We start from the raw sequence: 13,491 nt of genomic DNA, 5'->3' as shown, positions 1-13,491 counted from the left end.
GTTTACATAATGCACAATAAATAGATATTTGAATGGTTCGAACCTATGTGTTTTTTTAGAAGGAATAGTCTATCCCTCTATTTCACTCTATCCTTCAATATCACTCTATCCCTCTCTCGTTTTCTATCTCCATCTCACTTTCTATCCCTCTATCTCGCTCTATTCCACTCTATCCCTCTGTCTCACTCTATTCTCTATCTCGTGCTCTATTTATTTCACTCTATCCCTCTATCCTGGCTAAATCTTCCTGGACATTTTAACACATTTTTACACTTCTCACAATCCTCCTGGACACTTTTCACTTTACATTTTCACACTTATTACTATACATTTTACTGTATATTTCTGGCTGGATAGTTGTATATTTAAGATTTTAGAATGTTTATACATACCAGAATGTAGATCCCGGACCGTATTTTATTCTATTTTATTCTTATTTTTTTATTCCTTATTCCTATTGACTACCTAAATGTTTATTGTTGTTCAATGTGAGCGATCTGTAGTGCCGAATTTCCCTCTGGATTATTAAAGGATTTCTATTCTATTCTATCCCTCTATATTGCTCACTATCCCTCTATTTCACTCAGTCTCACTTTATTTATTTTTTTTATCCACTTTTTCTCCTCTTTCTATTTTTCTCCCATCCCAATTACCCGCTGTGCCAATTCTCCCCTCCCCTGTCTTGAACGTTGCTCACATATGCCCCCCACTGGCCGCTTGTAGGGAGGATAGAAGCTTTGCATCACGTGTCCCCTCCGGTACACAAGGAGGCAGCCTGTCACATCTTTTCACCTGCCAGCGCGGACTCTTCATTGGCGAGGTGTAACGTGTGGGAGGCTCGCACTACCCCCGCCATTTCCTGTCTCTGCTGTGCAGGCATCCCCAACCGACCTGTAGGAGTCGCTGTCCACAATGTCCAGATTACCACCCATCGACATCCACCCGCTAACTCTGCCAATTGAGTTAGTATGACGGCTGGCCCAAGCCGGAGGCAACGCCGACAGCCGGAGTCGAACCCGGTGTCTCTTGCGTTGGCGACGAGCGCAATGTCCGCTGCGCCACCCAGCCGCCTCAGTCTCACTTTCTATCCCTCTATCTTGCACTAACTTTGTGAATAAATGTGTACGTAATCTATATAAGATGTGTGAATTGGCACAGTCGCACATTTGTAGAACTGGCCATAGGTCAAGAATAGACTGACCCGTCCTTTAATAAATAAATAGGCTCAAAAATATCTATGTGTTAGATATGAAACAGCCAGTTGCCCAAAACAAACGACAAAGAATTAGGTGTTGTGTTTGCCTCGAGAAAGGTGAACTAGTTAAATGGTTTGTCCGCAGCACCCCATGATTACCACATATCAAACTGTCCAAAAATTATTTGTGGTTAGTGTAACTGAGGGGTACAATTCCCTGACTGTATTGAAAGTATGGTATCATTAAACCACTACTGAGTTATGTACTTTAATTACTGGCCATACAGTACACAGGTATATGTGATGAACACCCACACAATAACACGGCTTAACAAAGAAAGTCCTGTTTGGAATATTTATTAGAAGAGCAGCAATATTAGATTACAGTATTGAGAATTAGAGTCGCGCTTGTATGGCGAAGAATGTGCATGAATAGGTCAAGAGCGTAAGTCCATGAGCATATTACGATGGGAATAATTAATACCACCTGTAGCATAAGAATTATATAAGGTACACTCGTAGGTCAGCTGGAGATACTAAGGGGGTTCCCTCCGGTTGTAAGCCAGCAGGGGAGAGGAATTGTCGGGAGCAAAAGTCTGGATCAACGAGGAATAAAGAGACTCCAGGTACAGGAGACGGTGCAATAATCCCTTGGTCCTTAGACAAAGCAACAGCTATACTCCGGTATGCACTGCAGCATGGATGAAAGCTAGCCAGCCTCTGAGTCCTAGAGGCGGGCTCGACGGGGCTCCTCACAGGGTAGATCCCACACGGTAGTGGGGGTAGACGGTTCTCTGCTCCAGCAGCCACAGGACCAAAGCAATATAATCCAGCCGAAAAGGGCTCTGCATTCGTCGGTGTAGGTTATCCAGTGTACATATCCACACGGTTCTCGTCTAGGGCTCCTCGGATGGCGGCACAAGGTTAGGCCGCCCAGCCTGGATAAGCACACTAGCTCGGTACGATGAAACGGTGGTAATGCTGGTCACTGTAGAACGGTAGCCGCACGATACACTATACATAATAGACTATTACTTTATAATAGAATAAGTCGAACTCGACGATACAGCGTTAAACTCTGACACTTTAGCTATCAATTCGCACGCGGTCTCAAGGCTCTATTTAGGGGCAAAACGGGCCCACTTCACAGCACGTTGTATCGTGGTGAAGGCTTCAACTTGTTGGGGTAACTAACTGCTGTATCCACCTGCGCCGTATTTATACGTAAGGTGAATAATCTAGTGCCAACCTTATTTCTGTCTCGTATTACTGCGCAAACCTGGGCATGTTGAGACATGTCTTAGCGGTGACTTTGAACTAGACATTGGGGGTATGGCCGTGGCGCCTAGGGGGTCGCTGTCCAATAGGAGAACGAATATTATGGTCTGGCCTGTACCTAGGTAAAGGGATATTCCGTGTATATGTACAAAGAATATACAAGGGATATCAGACATATACAAATATTATACAATATATCTCAAGTAATAAATATATATATTCGGTTTAATCTGACCCTTTGTAACAGCCGCCTCCTAATTAGTCCGCACCTAATTAGATAAGCAGAGACAGATTAACCGCCTTGTCCACTACTCAATGTCCGTTGTGAGGAGTAGGGCAATTCACAAAGTCAGTGGGTCATGGTCGTCATTAAGAGAGTCAGGGAGCCTTGGCAACTCTATCAGCCTCGCCACGGGTCGGGTGTATGTCCGTCCCTGGACGAGCACTTCTGCCGCTCTGACCTTTCCGTCGGCACCAGTGATCACTTTGCTTACGCGGCCGGCCGGCCACATAGCTCGGGGTAGTGACTGGTCGATAATCATGACGACTGTGCCCTCCGTCAAATTGTCTCTTTCTTTTACCCATTTCTGGCGGGTCTGTAGAGACGGTAGATAGTGGAGGAGGAAACTGTTCCAAAACTTGTCAGCCAATACTTGACTGTACCTCCACATTCTTCGGCCGTTCGCTTCCTCAGGTCTGTACACTGTCTGTGGGAGCGCGGGGTCCAGCCGCCCCATCAAGAGAGTGTTGGGGGTGACTGGGTCGACATCTGCTACATCACTTGAGACGTAACCGAGGGGCTTTGAATTCAATACTCCCTCGATATCCGTGAGGACTGTCGTGAGGACTTCTTCCGCCACGGTCTGGGCCCCAAGCACGGCGTACAGGGCTGTCTTTATTGAACGTACTTCTCGTTCCCAAGTTCCCCCGAAGTGAGGGGCCTTCGGGGGGTTAAACTGGAAATCAATCTGAGAGGGAGCGAGGTGGGTCTTAAGTTCTGGGCCCATAGCTTGGAAGCTCTCTCTCAGCTCTCTTTCTCCGCCTTTGAAGTTTGTCCCGTGATCAGACAATAATATAGACTGTTTTCCTTTCCGCGCTGTGAATCTCCGGAAGGCCATAAGGAATGAGTCCGTACTCATGGTTGGAAGGAGTTCTATGTGTATCGCTCGGGTGGTCATGCATTTGAATACAATACCCCACCGCTTCTCCGTCCCTCTTCCTTTCTTCACATACAGTGGGCCGAAGCAGTCCATACCGGTGGAGTGAAAGGGCTTGTCGCCGAGTCGGAGGCGACAGGGGGGTAGGTCAGCCATCCGGGGTATACTGGGCTGTGCTCGCCACTTGCGACAGTCTAGACAGGTCCGCTGGAAGCGTCGTACTGCTTCTCTTCCTTGCAGTATCCAATAGCGACGTCTGATCTCAGCGAAGACTCTCTCTGCCCCGGCGTGGTGCACGTCCTCGTCGTATTTCTTTATGATGAGCTCTGTGACCTTGTGTCGGCTGTTGAGAACTATCGGGAACTTGACGTCATCCGTTAAGTCTGGGGCCCTTCTCAGACGACCACCCACTCTGATGAGATTATGGGCGTCGCGCTCAGGGGCCAAGTGGAGCAGTCTACTGTCTGACGGGACTGGCTTTGATCCCTGTAGACAGTCTAGCTCGTCGGGGAACAAGTCTCTTTGGGCTCGCTGTAGCAGAAGGAGTTCTGCTTCTTCGTAGTTAGCTGCATTAATGTCAGTAGTGGAGGGAACCTCAGGGTGGTGCCACAGGAATGTCTTTAACTGCGCACTCTCAAGGGTAGGGCAGTCGTCTATGTTGGGATCTGTGGGGACTGGTGTGTGCGTCAACCCACAGAACATAGATTTCTTCATCTCTGCCTCCTCTTGACTAGCCTCCCGTGGGGTGGGTGTAGGCCACTTTTCTTCCGGGAGCTTGAGGAACTCGGGACCGTCGCTATAGAGATTGTGACGTGTGAGGTCATCTAGGGACATTCCCCGTGTGATGACGTCTGCTGGGTTCTGTTTTGTGTCCACGTACCTCCAGCATGCTGATTCTGTTAAATCTTGGATCTCTGTGATTCTGACTCCCACGAAGACCTTGTATCTACACGAATCGGACTGGATCCATGTGAGTACGGTCATGGAGTCTGACCACAGGATTGTTCTTTGCACCGGGATGGTGAGTTCACGTTGGATTAACGTGGCGAGTTGCGCTCCTACTAGGGCTGCGCAGAGCTCTAGACGCGGGATCGATTGTTGCTTGCGAAGGGCTATTCTTGAACGAGCCAGGATGAAGGCGGTATGTATTTCTCCTCCCTCCTCTCGGGCCCGCAAGTAGGCCACCGAACCGTAGGCTACTTCGGAGGCGTTGCTGAAGACGTGCAGGTCCATATGACACGTCTCCAGCCGCACTGTGGGTGGGAAGTAGCTGCGGCGTATGTTGACACCTGGGAGCGAGCTGAGTTCTGTTTCCCACTTTCTCCATGTGGAAGCAAGGTGGTCGGGTATGGGGTCGTCCCAGCCCTGGTCCTTGTCCCACAGCTCTCATACAATCATCTTTGCCCTGGTGGTGTAAGGTAGAATACATCCCAACGGGTCATATTGTCTGGCGAGTGTTCTGTATACACTCCGTCTGGTGGTCGGTAGTGAAATCGACCTTCCCTGCTCCTTGGTCAGGGGTGTGTGTCTATAATGGAGCGAGTCTGTTTTGAAGCGCCAGACTAGTCCTAATGTCATTTCTTGGGCTTCACCTGGGATGGTCGCCATCCAGGTCTCGCTGCTTGCTGCCTTGTCCACTGGGGAGAGGCTGCGCAGTACTTGAGGGTCGCTGCTGGCCCACTGCCGGAGATCAAAGCCGCCTTTGATCAGGGAGGCGCAGAGCACGACGCCGCCAGTCAGTTTTCTTTGTGTCCCGCTGTGATTAGCTTGTCAATCTCAGCGCGGTACACAGTGGCTTGAGCGGGGTCTCTGGCTAGGCGCCGCTCAGTGTTCAGTAGATACCGCTCCGTCGCTTCTTTTGAGGCGTGGAAGGTGGGCATACCCTCTCGCCTCAGGAGTGGAGTTGCGTATCTCATCACTCCATTGACTTTGACTCTCTTTGTCCCCTGCTCGAGGAGGGCTATGGCATAAATGTCTTCCTTGGAACGAATGTGTTTCTTTTCGTTCTTAAAGGGCATTGTCTCTAGTGTCCATAGCCTCTCGACGTGCTGTAAGAGGGTGGTGTCTTCTTCTGTCACTCTGGAGTGGAGGCAGCTAGTGGCTGCTGTTCGGTTGGGAGACCTGGAGAGGGGGCCTTGTAGTGTCCATCCTAGGCGGGTCTCGACTGCTGCTGGACAGCCTCTGGGCCCAATGTGGACCCGGTCCGTCGGGACGATGAGGTGTGCGTGGTCGGATCCTATGAGCAGGGTCGGGGTGGCGCCGTCGATGAGCGGTATAGGTAGTTGACGCAGGTGCACGTATTTTTCCCTCAGCTTGGCGATGGGGTAGGTGTACCGCGACAGGCCTATGTCTTGGCTGGTGAAAGCGTTAGTGATCCTATACCGCCTCTCTGGCTGCCCGCTTGCTGCGATAGTGAAGGAGACGTGCTCACCCTTTATCGTCTTCAGGTCTCTTCTTATGGTACGAATCGTCATCGCTTCTTTGCTCCCCCGCAGATCCAGCTGGGCCGCAGCGGATGCGAGGAGGAGAGTCTTTTCTGACCCGTCGTCAAGGACGGCGTAAGTGTCCATGACCTTGTCCTCGTAGCTTAATGTCACTCGGACCACCTTCAAGAGCACCCGGGAGCCCCCTCTGCTGGCGGGGTCAATATACATGACGCTTACTCTGGTGCTGCTTGAGGGTGCGGGTTTCTTCCTGTTACTGTCATGCAAGACGTCCAAGTGGGCTCCGTCACACCGACTACACCTCTTCTTCAAGCGGCACTCGGCTGCCATATGGCTGCGCGCGCAGCGGTAACAGCGGCGGTTGGACTTTATCCATTGACTCACCTCGTCGGCGGTCATCTTCTTGAACGTGTCACAGTGTGACAGCCAATGTTCTTTCTTGCAGTACTGGCATACAATCTTCCACTTCTCTTTCGTCGAGGGGGTGCTGTGGTTCTTGTTACGCGGTACTGATTCGGCTTGGTGCATGACGGTCACCAGCCTGCGGTTATCGTTGGATCTCCGAGGTCCCTCTCTGGGGCTTGGTCCACTCCGCACGAACGTATCCAGTCGTAGGCTGCTGACTTCTCTCGCGAGGAAGTCGGCCAGGTCTAGGAGGGATGGCTCGGGACCGTTGGGATCACGGTGGTCTCTTTGCCACCTGAAGCGCTCTTGTCGGGCGGGAGGAAGCTTCTCTAATATCCTTTCAACATTAGAGTTAGCGTACAGTTCGTGCCTACCCTTTTCCTTTTGTGCCCCCAGCATCCCTACCAGGGATTGTACCTTGATAGAGAGGTCATCCAATGAGCGATTGTCTGTGGCTGGGGGGAGACGGTCAATATTCCTTATCTCTTGTATCACGTAGTCCCATATGCGTCCATAACGTTGGTCGAGGGCTACTAGAGCCGCGGTGTATGGGGTACTTGAGTTGGAATATGCCAGCGCTATATTATGCGCTCGGGGCACCTTCAGGTGCTTGAGGAGGATAGCATATTTGTACGTCTCATCGGGGACATCGGACATCATAGTCTCTAAGCACATTCGTAGTTCCGTGTACTGTGCTCTGTCGTGTGTGAAATCCGGGAACGTCGGTGTGCCAAGGTACGATGCCATGGATGGCTGGCACATCGGTGAGCGTTGGGGGAGAGGCCTCCTGGGCGAGTCTCCCCGTACGTATCGTTGTGGGCTGGTACTTGGTGGGTACCAAAGCCCGGGTACCCAGGTGCTGTTCCTCGGGGCTGGAGGTGCGTCAAACTCACCCTTGAGTTGAGTCGGGGGTCTGTAACGCAGGGCCTCGGGGGTAAAGTCTGGGCTGTACTGGACCTCCTGGTCCTGTGGAGTACGATGCTGCTGGTGGGCTTGACTTTCCTCCTCCTTCCTCTTCCTCTTCCTCTGCTAGGTCTTCTAGATCTTGCAATCGTCTATTCAGTCTCTCTGCGGCGTAGGCCGGTTCTTCCCTGTTGCTGGGTCTCGCATGGACCGGTCGGGGAGGGGGTTCGGAGACGTGTATAGGCTCTTTCTGTTGGCCGGGCTCCGGGTCGCTTGGTCGGGTAGGGAAGGTGCCCTAGACCCTTGTCTTGACGATGCCCTGGAGCTCCGTGCGGAGAGAGGGGGTGTCGCCCTGGCAGTCAGTTGCTCCATTATCTGCGCTTGTAGTCGGTCGCGCTCGGCTTCGCGCTTGATGTGAGCGAGGTCGCGCTCTGCTTCGCGCTGGGCTTGGGCTGCGTCGCGCTGTGCATCGGCGGCGGCGCGCTGGGCATCGGCGCGGTCTCTTTCAATATTCTCTTCCGTCTGGAGGCGTCTGGTCTCCAGGCGTATGCGGTCGTCTTCACTCCTTTGCTGCGCCTGGAAGCGCTCTCGCTGGGTCGCAGAGTGTTCGCGTTCACTAAGGGCTTGCGCTTGGAGTTGCGCGTGAAGGCGCTCTCTTTGGTCTGCAGATTGTTCGCGCTCACTCAGTTGTTGAGCCTGCAGGCGTTCTCTTTCCATGGTAGAGTGTTCGCGCTCACTTTGGTGTTGCGCTCGGAGGCGCTCTTGTTCCATGGAAGAATGTTCACGCTCGCTAAGCGTCTGTGCTTGGAGTCGATCGCGTTCAGTGGAGGCTGCCAGGGTGGCGATAAATGCCTGCGCCAGCATCTTGTCCGCCTCGCTGGGGGAAGACACTGATGGAGGTGATCGGCTTCTGACAGTGCTCGTTGGAGATCCGTTCTCCTGTCGCGCTCCGAGGAGGTCTATCTCCTGGGTGCGCTTCTCTTCTGGTAGTGGGTCGGGTTCCGTCCCTGGAGCGCTTTCTTTATCCTGGAGCACTCCGGGGACTGTCCCGTTGACGTTGTCGGGGGGTATAGTCATGTCATGTCCCTCCTGGTCCCCCCCGTGAGCTTGGTCAGTTACGTTAGAACCCACTAGGGTCTCTACTGGCAAGGTCGCCTGGTCGGTAGGGTTTGACATGCTTTTACTATCCGCTTTTTCCGCATTTAACGTCTGTATAAAGCTAGGTAGTAGACTGGCAGCGTAGTCCTCTAAGTAAGGAGGTGGCTGCCGTCTGCGCTGCGGGCGTTCTAGCTTAGGAGAGCCGTTTGTGGAGTGTTCACCGCTGGCCATGGTTAATATCAATATTATATTTAGATATTACACTGATTACCCTCCGGCTCGAAGGACCAATTGTAACTGAGGGGTACAATTCCCTGACTGTATTGAAAGTATGTTATCATTAAACCACTACTGAGTTATGTACTTTAATTACTGGCCATACAGTACACAGGTATATGTGATGAACACCCACACAATAACACGGCTTAACAAAGAAATTCCTGTTTGGAATATTTATTAGAAGAGCAGCAATATTAGATTACAGTATTGAGAATTAGAGTCGCGCTTGTATGGCAAAGAATGTGCATGAATAGGTCAAGAGCGTAAGTCCATGAGCATATTACGATGGGAATAATTAATACCACCTGTAGCATAAGAATTATATAAGGTACACTCGTAGGTCAGCTGGAGATACTAAGGGGGTTCCCTCCGGTTGTAAGCCAGCAGGGGAGAGGAATTGTCGGGAGCAAAAGTCTGGATCAACGAGGAATAAAGAGACTCCAGGTACAGGAGACGGTGCAATAATCCCTTGGTCCTTAGACAAAGCAACAGCTATACTCCGGTATGCACTGCAGCATGGATGAAAGCTAGCCAGCCTCTGAGTCCTAGAGGCGGGCTCGACGGGGCTCCTCACAGGGTAGATCCCACACGGTAGTGGGGGTAGACGGTTCTCTGCTCCAGCAGCCACAGGACCAAAGCAATATAATCCAGCCGAAAAGGGCTCTGCATTCGTCGGTGTAGGTTATCCAGTGTACATATCCACACGGTTCTCGTCTAGGGCTCCTCGGATGGTGGCACAAGGTTAGGCCGCCCAGCCTGGATAAGCACACTAGCTCGGTACGATGAAACGGTGGTAATGCTGGTCACTGTAGAACGGTAGCCGCACGATACACTATACATAATAGACTATTACTTTATAATAGAATAAGTCGAACTCGACGATACAGCGTTAAACTCTGACACTTTAGCTATCAATTCGCACGCGGTCTCAAGGCTCTATTTAGGGGCAAAACGGGCCCACTTCACAGCACGTTGTATCGTGGTGAAGGCTTCAACTTGTTGGGGTAACTAACTGCTGTATCCACCTGCGCCGTATTTATACGTAAGGTGAATAATCTAGTGCCAACCTTATTTCTGTCTCGTATTACTGCGCAAACCTGGGCATGTTGAGACATGTCTTAGCGGTGACTTTGAACTAGACATTGGGGGTATGGCCGTGGCGCCTAGGGGGTCGCTGTCCAATAGGAGAACGAATATTATGGTCTGGCCTGTACCTAGGTAAAGGGATATTCCGTGTATATGTACAAAGAATATACAAGGGATATCAGACATATACAAATATTATACAATATATCTCAAGTAATAAATATATATATTCGGTTTAATCTGACCCTTTGTAACAGTTAGTGTTGTTGTTTCTAACGTGTGAACTCTTCTGTCTCAGTCGGTCCTACAGGGCCATACAGACTACATCCATTGTGTGAGTGTGAGGGAGAGGGAGGGAGAGATACTGTCTGGAGGAGAGGATGGCGCTGTAAGGATCTGGGGTGAGTGACTGTCAAGCCAGGCCAATGACATCGTTGGTTCCATCTGTCAATCATAAAGTCCCCATTATGTTCAGAAGAGGACCACACGCATTTAAAGGGATAGTTCCGGTTTTTGGAACCCTAGCCCTATTTCCTAATTACCAATGATGATTTTGATCTGTAGAGTCCTTTCTCAAAGAAATCCATGCTGTTCCTCAATCTGATGACTTGTCGTACAGAACTTGTAAATCGTTTTGGATAAAAGCGTCAGCTAAATGACAAAATGTAAATGCAATCTAGCTCTGGATAGTTGGTCAATGGGGTCAAACTCCTGTCTGTACAAACTGACTGAAGGTGACTGAAATCTACTTTGACCCTGTGGAGTCAATTTCAGTTGGCTCCAGTCAACTTGTACAGACAGCAGCTTGATCCTATTGACTTTGCATCTGTTCATGCTAACAATCCGGAGCTAGTATGAGGAACAGCTTGGATTATGCTAAGAAAGGACTACCAATCAACATCATCATTGCTAAGTAGGAAATAGAGCTAGGGTTTCAAAAACCTGAACGATCCCTTTAATGTTTATAATTTCATGGATTATTCGGTGAGTCCAGATATGAATGTGTGTGGATATTTTAACATGTACACTATGCTTTATTTTGGCCTAAATACAACTAATTCAAAGAGACTGAGAATATTTCCCCCCTCCCCCAACCTCTCTACCTTCAGACTGTAGGACCGGCCAAACTGTGCACTGCATTGAAGTTCACAAGTATGAGGTAAGGAGTGGGCGTGTGATGTAGTGGGTGGATATATATAATTTAATCTGAAGATACCTGGAGATGCGTACCAGGAAGTAATTCACAAGCTCACACTCGAAATGAGAGTTACATATTCCCTTCCTGTATGTAATTTATTATTAGCCATTAATTAGCTGAGTCATTGGTCCCTGTTCCCGCAGATAGATGGTTTCACTGGAATTCTGTTGCTAGTTAACAGTTTGGACCCAGCTAAGTGTACTTCCTGTCAGTTATTGCATTAGCAAACATTGCAACAGGAAATTAACTTGAGTCCATTTAGAATGTCTGTCTATTTTATCAAGATGAAACTATTCATAAATCTCTAGAACAATAAAGAACGGAGGGATCGAAAATGAAAGTCATTCTGAATTAGTAGTAGTAGTAGTAGTTTATTTTTTCAGTCATCATCTCACACAATACAATATACACCATCATTTATCAATATTTGATTTTTACAGTGACTGAAAAAGTACAGACTGAAGCATAGTGCTTATATGTGATCTGTCCTATATTCTTACCAAAAAAAATAATAAAAAAATTTAGACTCGAAACAGTATTCTAAAGAAAAAAAAGCAAGCAAAACGTTAGGTTATAACTATAACCAAGTTCTGTTAATAGTGGTGACGCTCGGCGTCACTCATGCACTATCCTCGCATATGTGCACGCGCACTGAATAAAATTCCACAATGTACCTTTATCCCAGTATTCGTCTGACCACACCCCTCGTTAGCTTACCTTCATAAGCAGGTGTGTGGTCACCTGCTCTCCTCCTTCCCAAGCTTTCACCACAAGGTGAGATCAAGGGCTGCAGCGGCGTCGGACGCCGAGCGTCACCACTATTAACAGAACTTGGTTATAGTTATAACCTAACGTTCTGTGACATAGTGGCTCCGCTCGGCGTCACTCATGCACAAGGGAGGCCGAGCGGGAGCCACCGGCCGACAAATACACCCCGCTGAAGGCCCCCCACAACCATCAGAACAGGGAGGGCCGAGCCCCCCCGACCCCCCCTAATGGAGGGCACCCCCCCTATTGGAGGTTTCCCGGGAGGGCGACGGACCCGACCGTGCGAAGAGGCACTCAAGCAACTCAACGCACAGGGTGAGCAGACCGTGGCCTGACCCCACGACTACACACACGCACAACCTGCATGCCACCCGGGAACGAACGGAGGGAACAACCTTGTTACTGCCCCCAGAATCACGGGGTCAAGGGCAAACCCAACCCCGTGGCAAGGCCGCAGCAGCGGAGCGCGAAGGAAGGCCCAGACCCACCAAAGGAACTGGACCCCCTGGAACGGGGGCCCGGAGAAGTCCATGATGCCAGCATCAAGACTCCACCAGGTGGGCACTTAGTGACCCCGCCCCCCACATCGCCAGCGTATTCGGACAAAGGCCCCTCAGCCGAGCGGGCCCTGTCCCCCCAATAGTACACCGCCTGGCATACCGACCCTGCAGTGCAGACAGTCAGCACGGCCGAAATAACAAGACTTACCACGGAAGCAGGCAGCGCACCGGGGAAAAAACCAGGCAACAGGCTGTTAACCCGAGCCTGGAGACTGCGGACGAGACAGGCGCCAGAGGGAACAGCTGAACACAGCCGCCCCGGCGGAAGGGGCGTATGCTGGCGTTGTCGTCACTATGACAAACCTCCCTCAAAGCGAAGGCTGACACAATTGGCAGACGTCACGAACGTGCAGGGGCACACTCAACCGGGCAACCCGGGAGTTGACACCGCACCGACACACCAGAGAACCAACCACCCAGGCATTACTCTATGCGGTGGTCGGTCCCATAACCCCTCAGGAAAAAAACTCCAAAACGTACCTGCGGCACCACCGCAGTACCGTTTCAGTTTCCAACAGGGTTATCCTGGGCCTACGGGTCAACGAAAACATTACGCCGGACCGGGCCCGGCGATACGGGGAGCACAGGATCCCCCGAGGAGGTCAAAGACCACCCCAACAGGCCCCTCTTCGCCACGCGTAAGAGAAGAGCGAAAGAAATGGAGAACCAGCCCCAACACCCCGTACTTGGTATTCCCAGGAGGTCACCCAACCAAGTACTAACCAAGACCAACCTGCGTGGCGGCCGAGATCTGACGAGATCGGGCGTGTACAGGTTGGCACGGCCGTAAGCCATTACGACAGTGTAGAATACAATGTACCCAACAAGGGCTCCATAGCGCTTAACCCTGTGACACCCGGACCGACCTGGCATTTTTCCCCCCCAAAAAAGCCCAAGTCCCTCAGGGTACCAGAACAGCAGATCTGCATCCCCGGCGGACAACGGGTGCAACTGATCCGGACCAGCGTGTCCAGAACCAGTCCCATGCCCTAACCACGCCGATCTGCCAACTCCAGGAGAAGGGGCAGACATGCGTGTTGATCTTAAACATGAAAAGAAGGCGCCACCCAGACGTTCGGTGCGAACCGCGCCCGGCGGCCCACCCCCAGGGCGTGAAACC

The 13,491-nt window shown here is 50.8% G+C and overlaps 1 protein-coding gene across 1 annotated transcript in view; it reads left to right on the top strand.

Moving 5' to 3' along the window:
* Window positions 1-13,491, top strand: part of thoc6 (THO complex 6) — a 97,643-nt gene that overhangs the window by 55,546 nt on the left and 28,606 nt on the right. The window contains exons 8-9 of the mRNA XM_084329802.1: window positions 10,144-10,246; window positions 10,955-11,004. Coding sequence (XP_084185928.1) covers window positions 10,144-10,246; window positions 10,955-11,004 — 153 coding nt within the window. The remainder of the gene's footprint in view (window positions 1-10,143; window positions 10,247-10,954; window positions 11,005-13,491) is intronic.

The sequence above is a fragment of the Notolepis coatsorum genome (assembly GCF_963971535.1).
Source record: "Notolepis coatsorum genome assembly, chromosome: 14".
NCBI lineage: Eukaryota > Metazoa > Chordata > Actinopteri > Aulopiformes > Paralepididae > Notolepis > Notolepis coatsorum.
The sequence above is the reverse complement of the archived record's forward strand: the minus strand, read 5'-3'. Positions and strand labels throughout refer to the sequence as shown.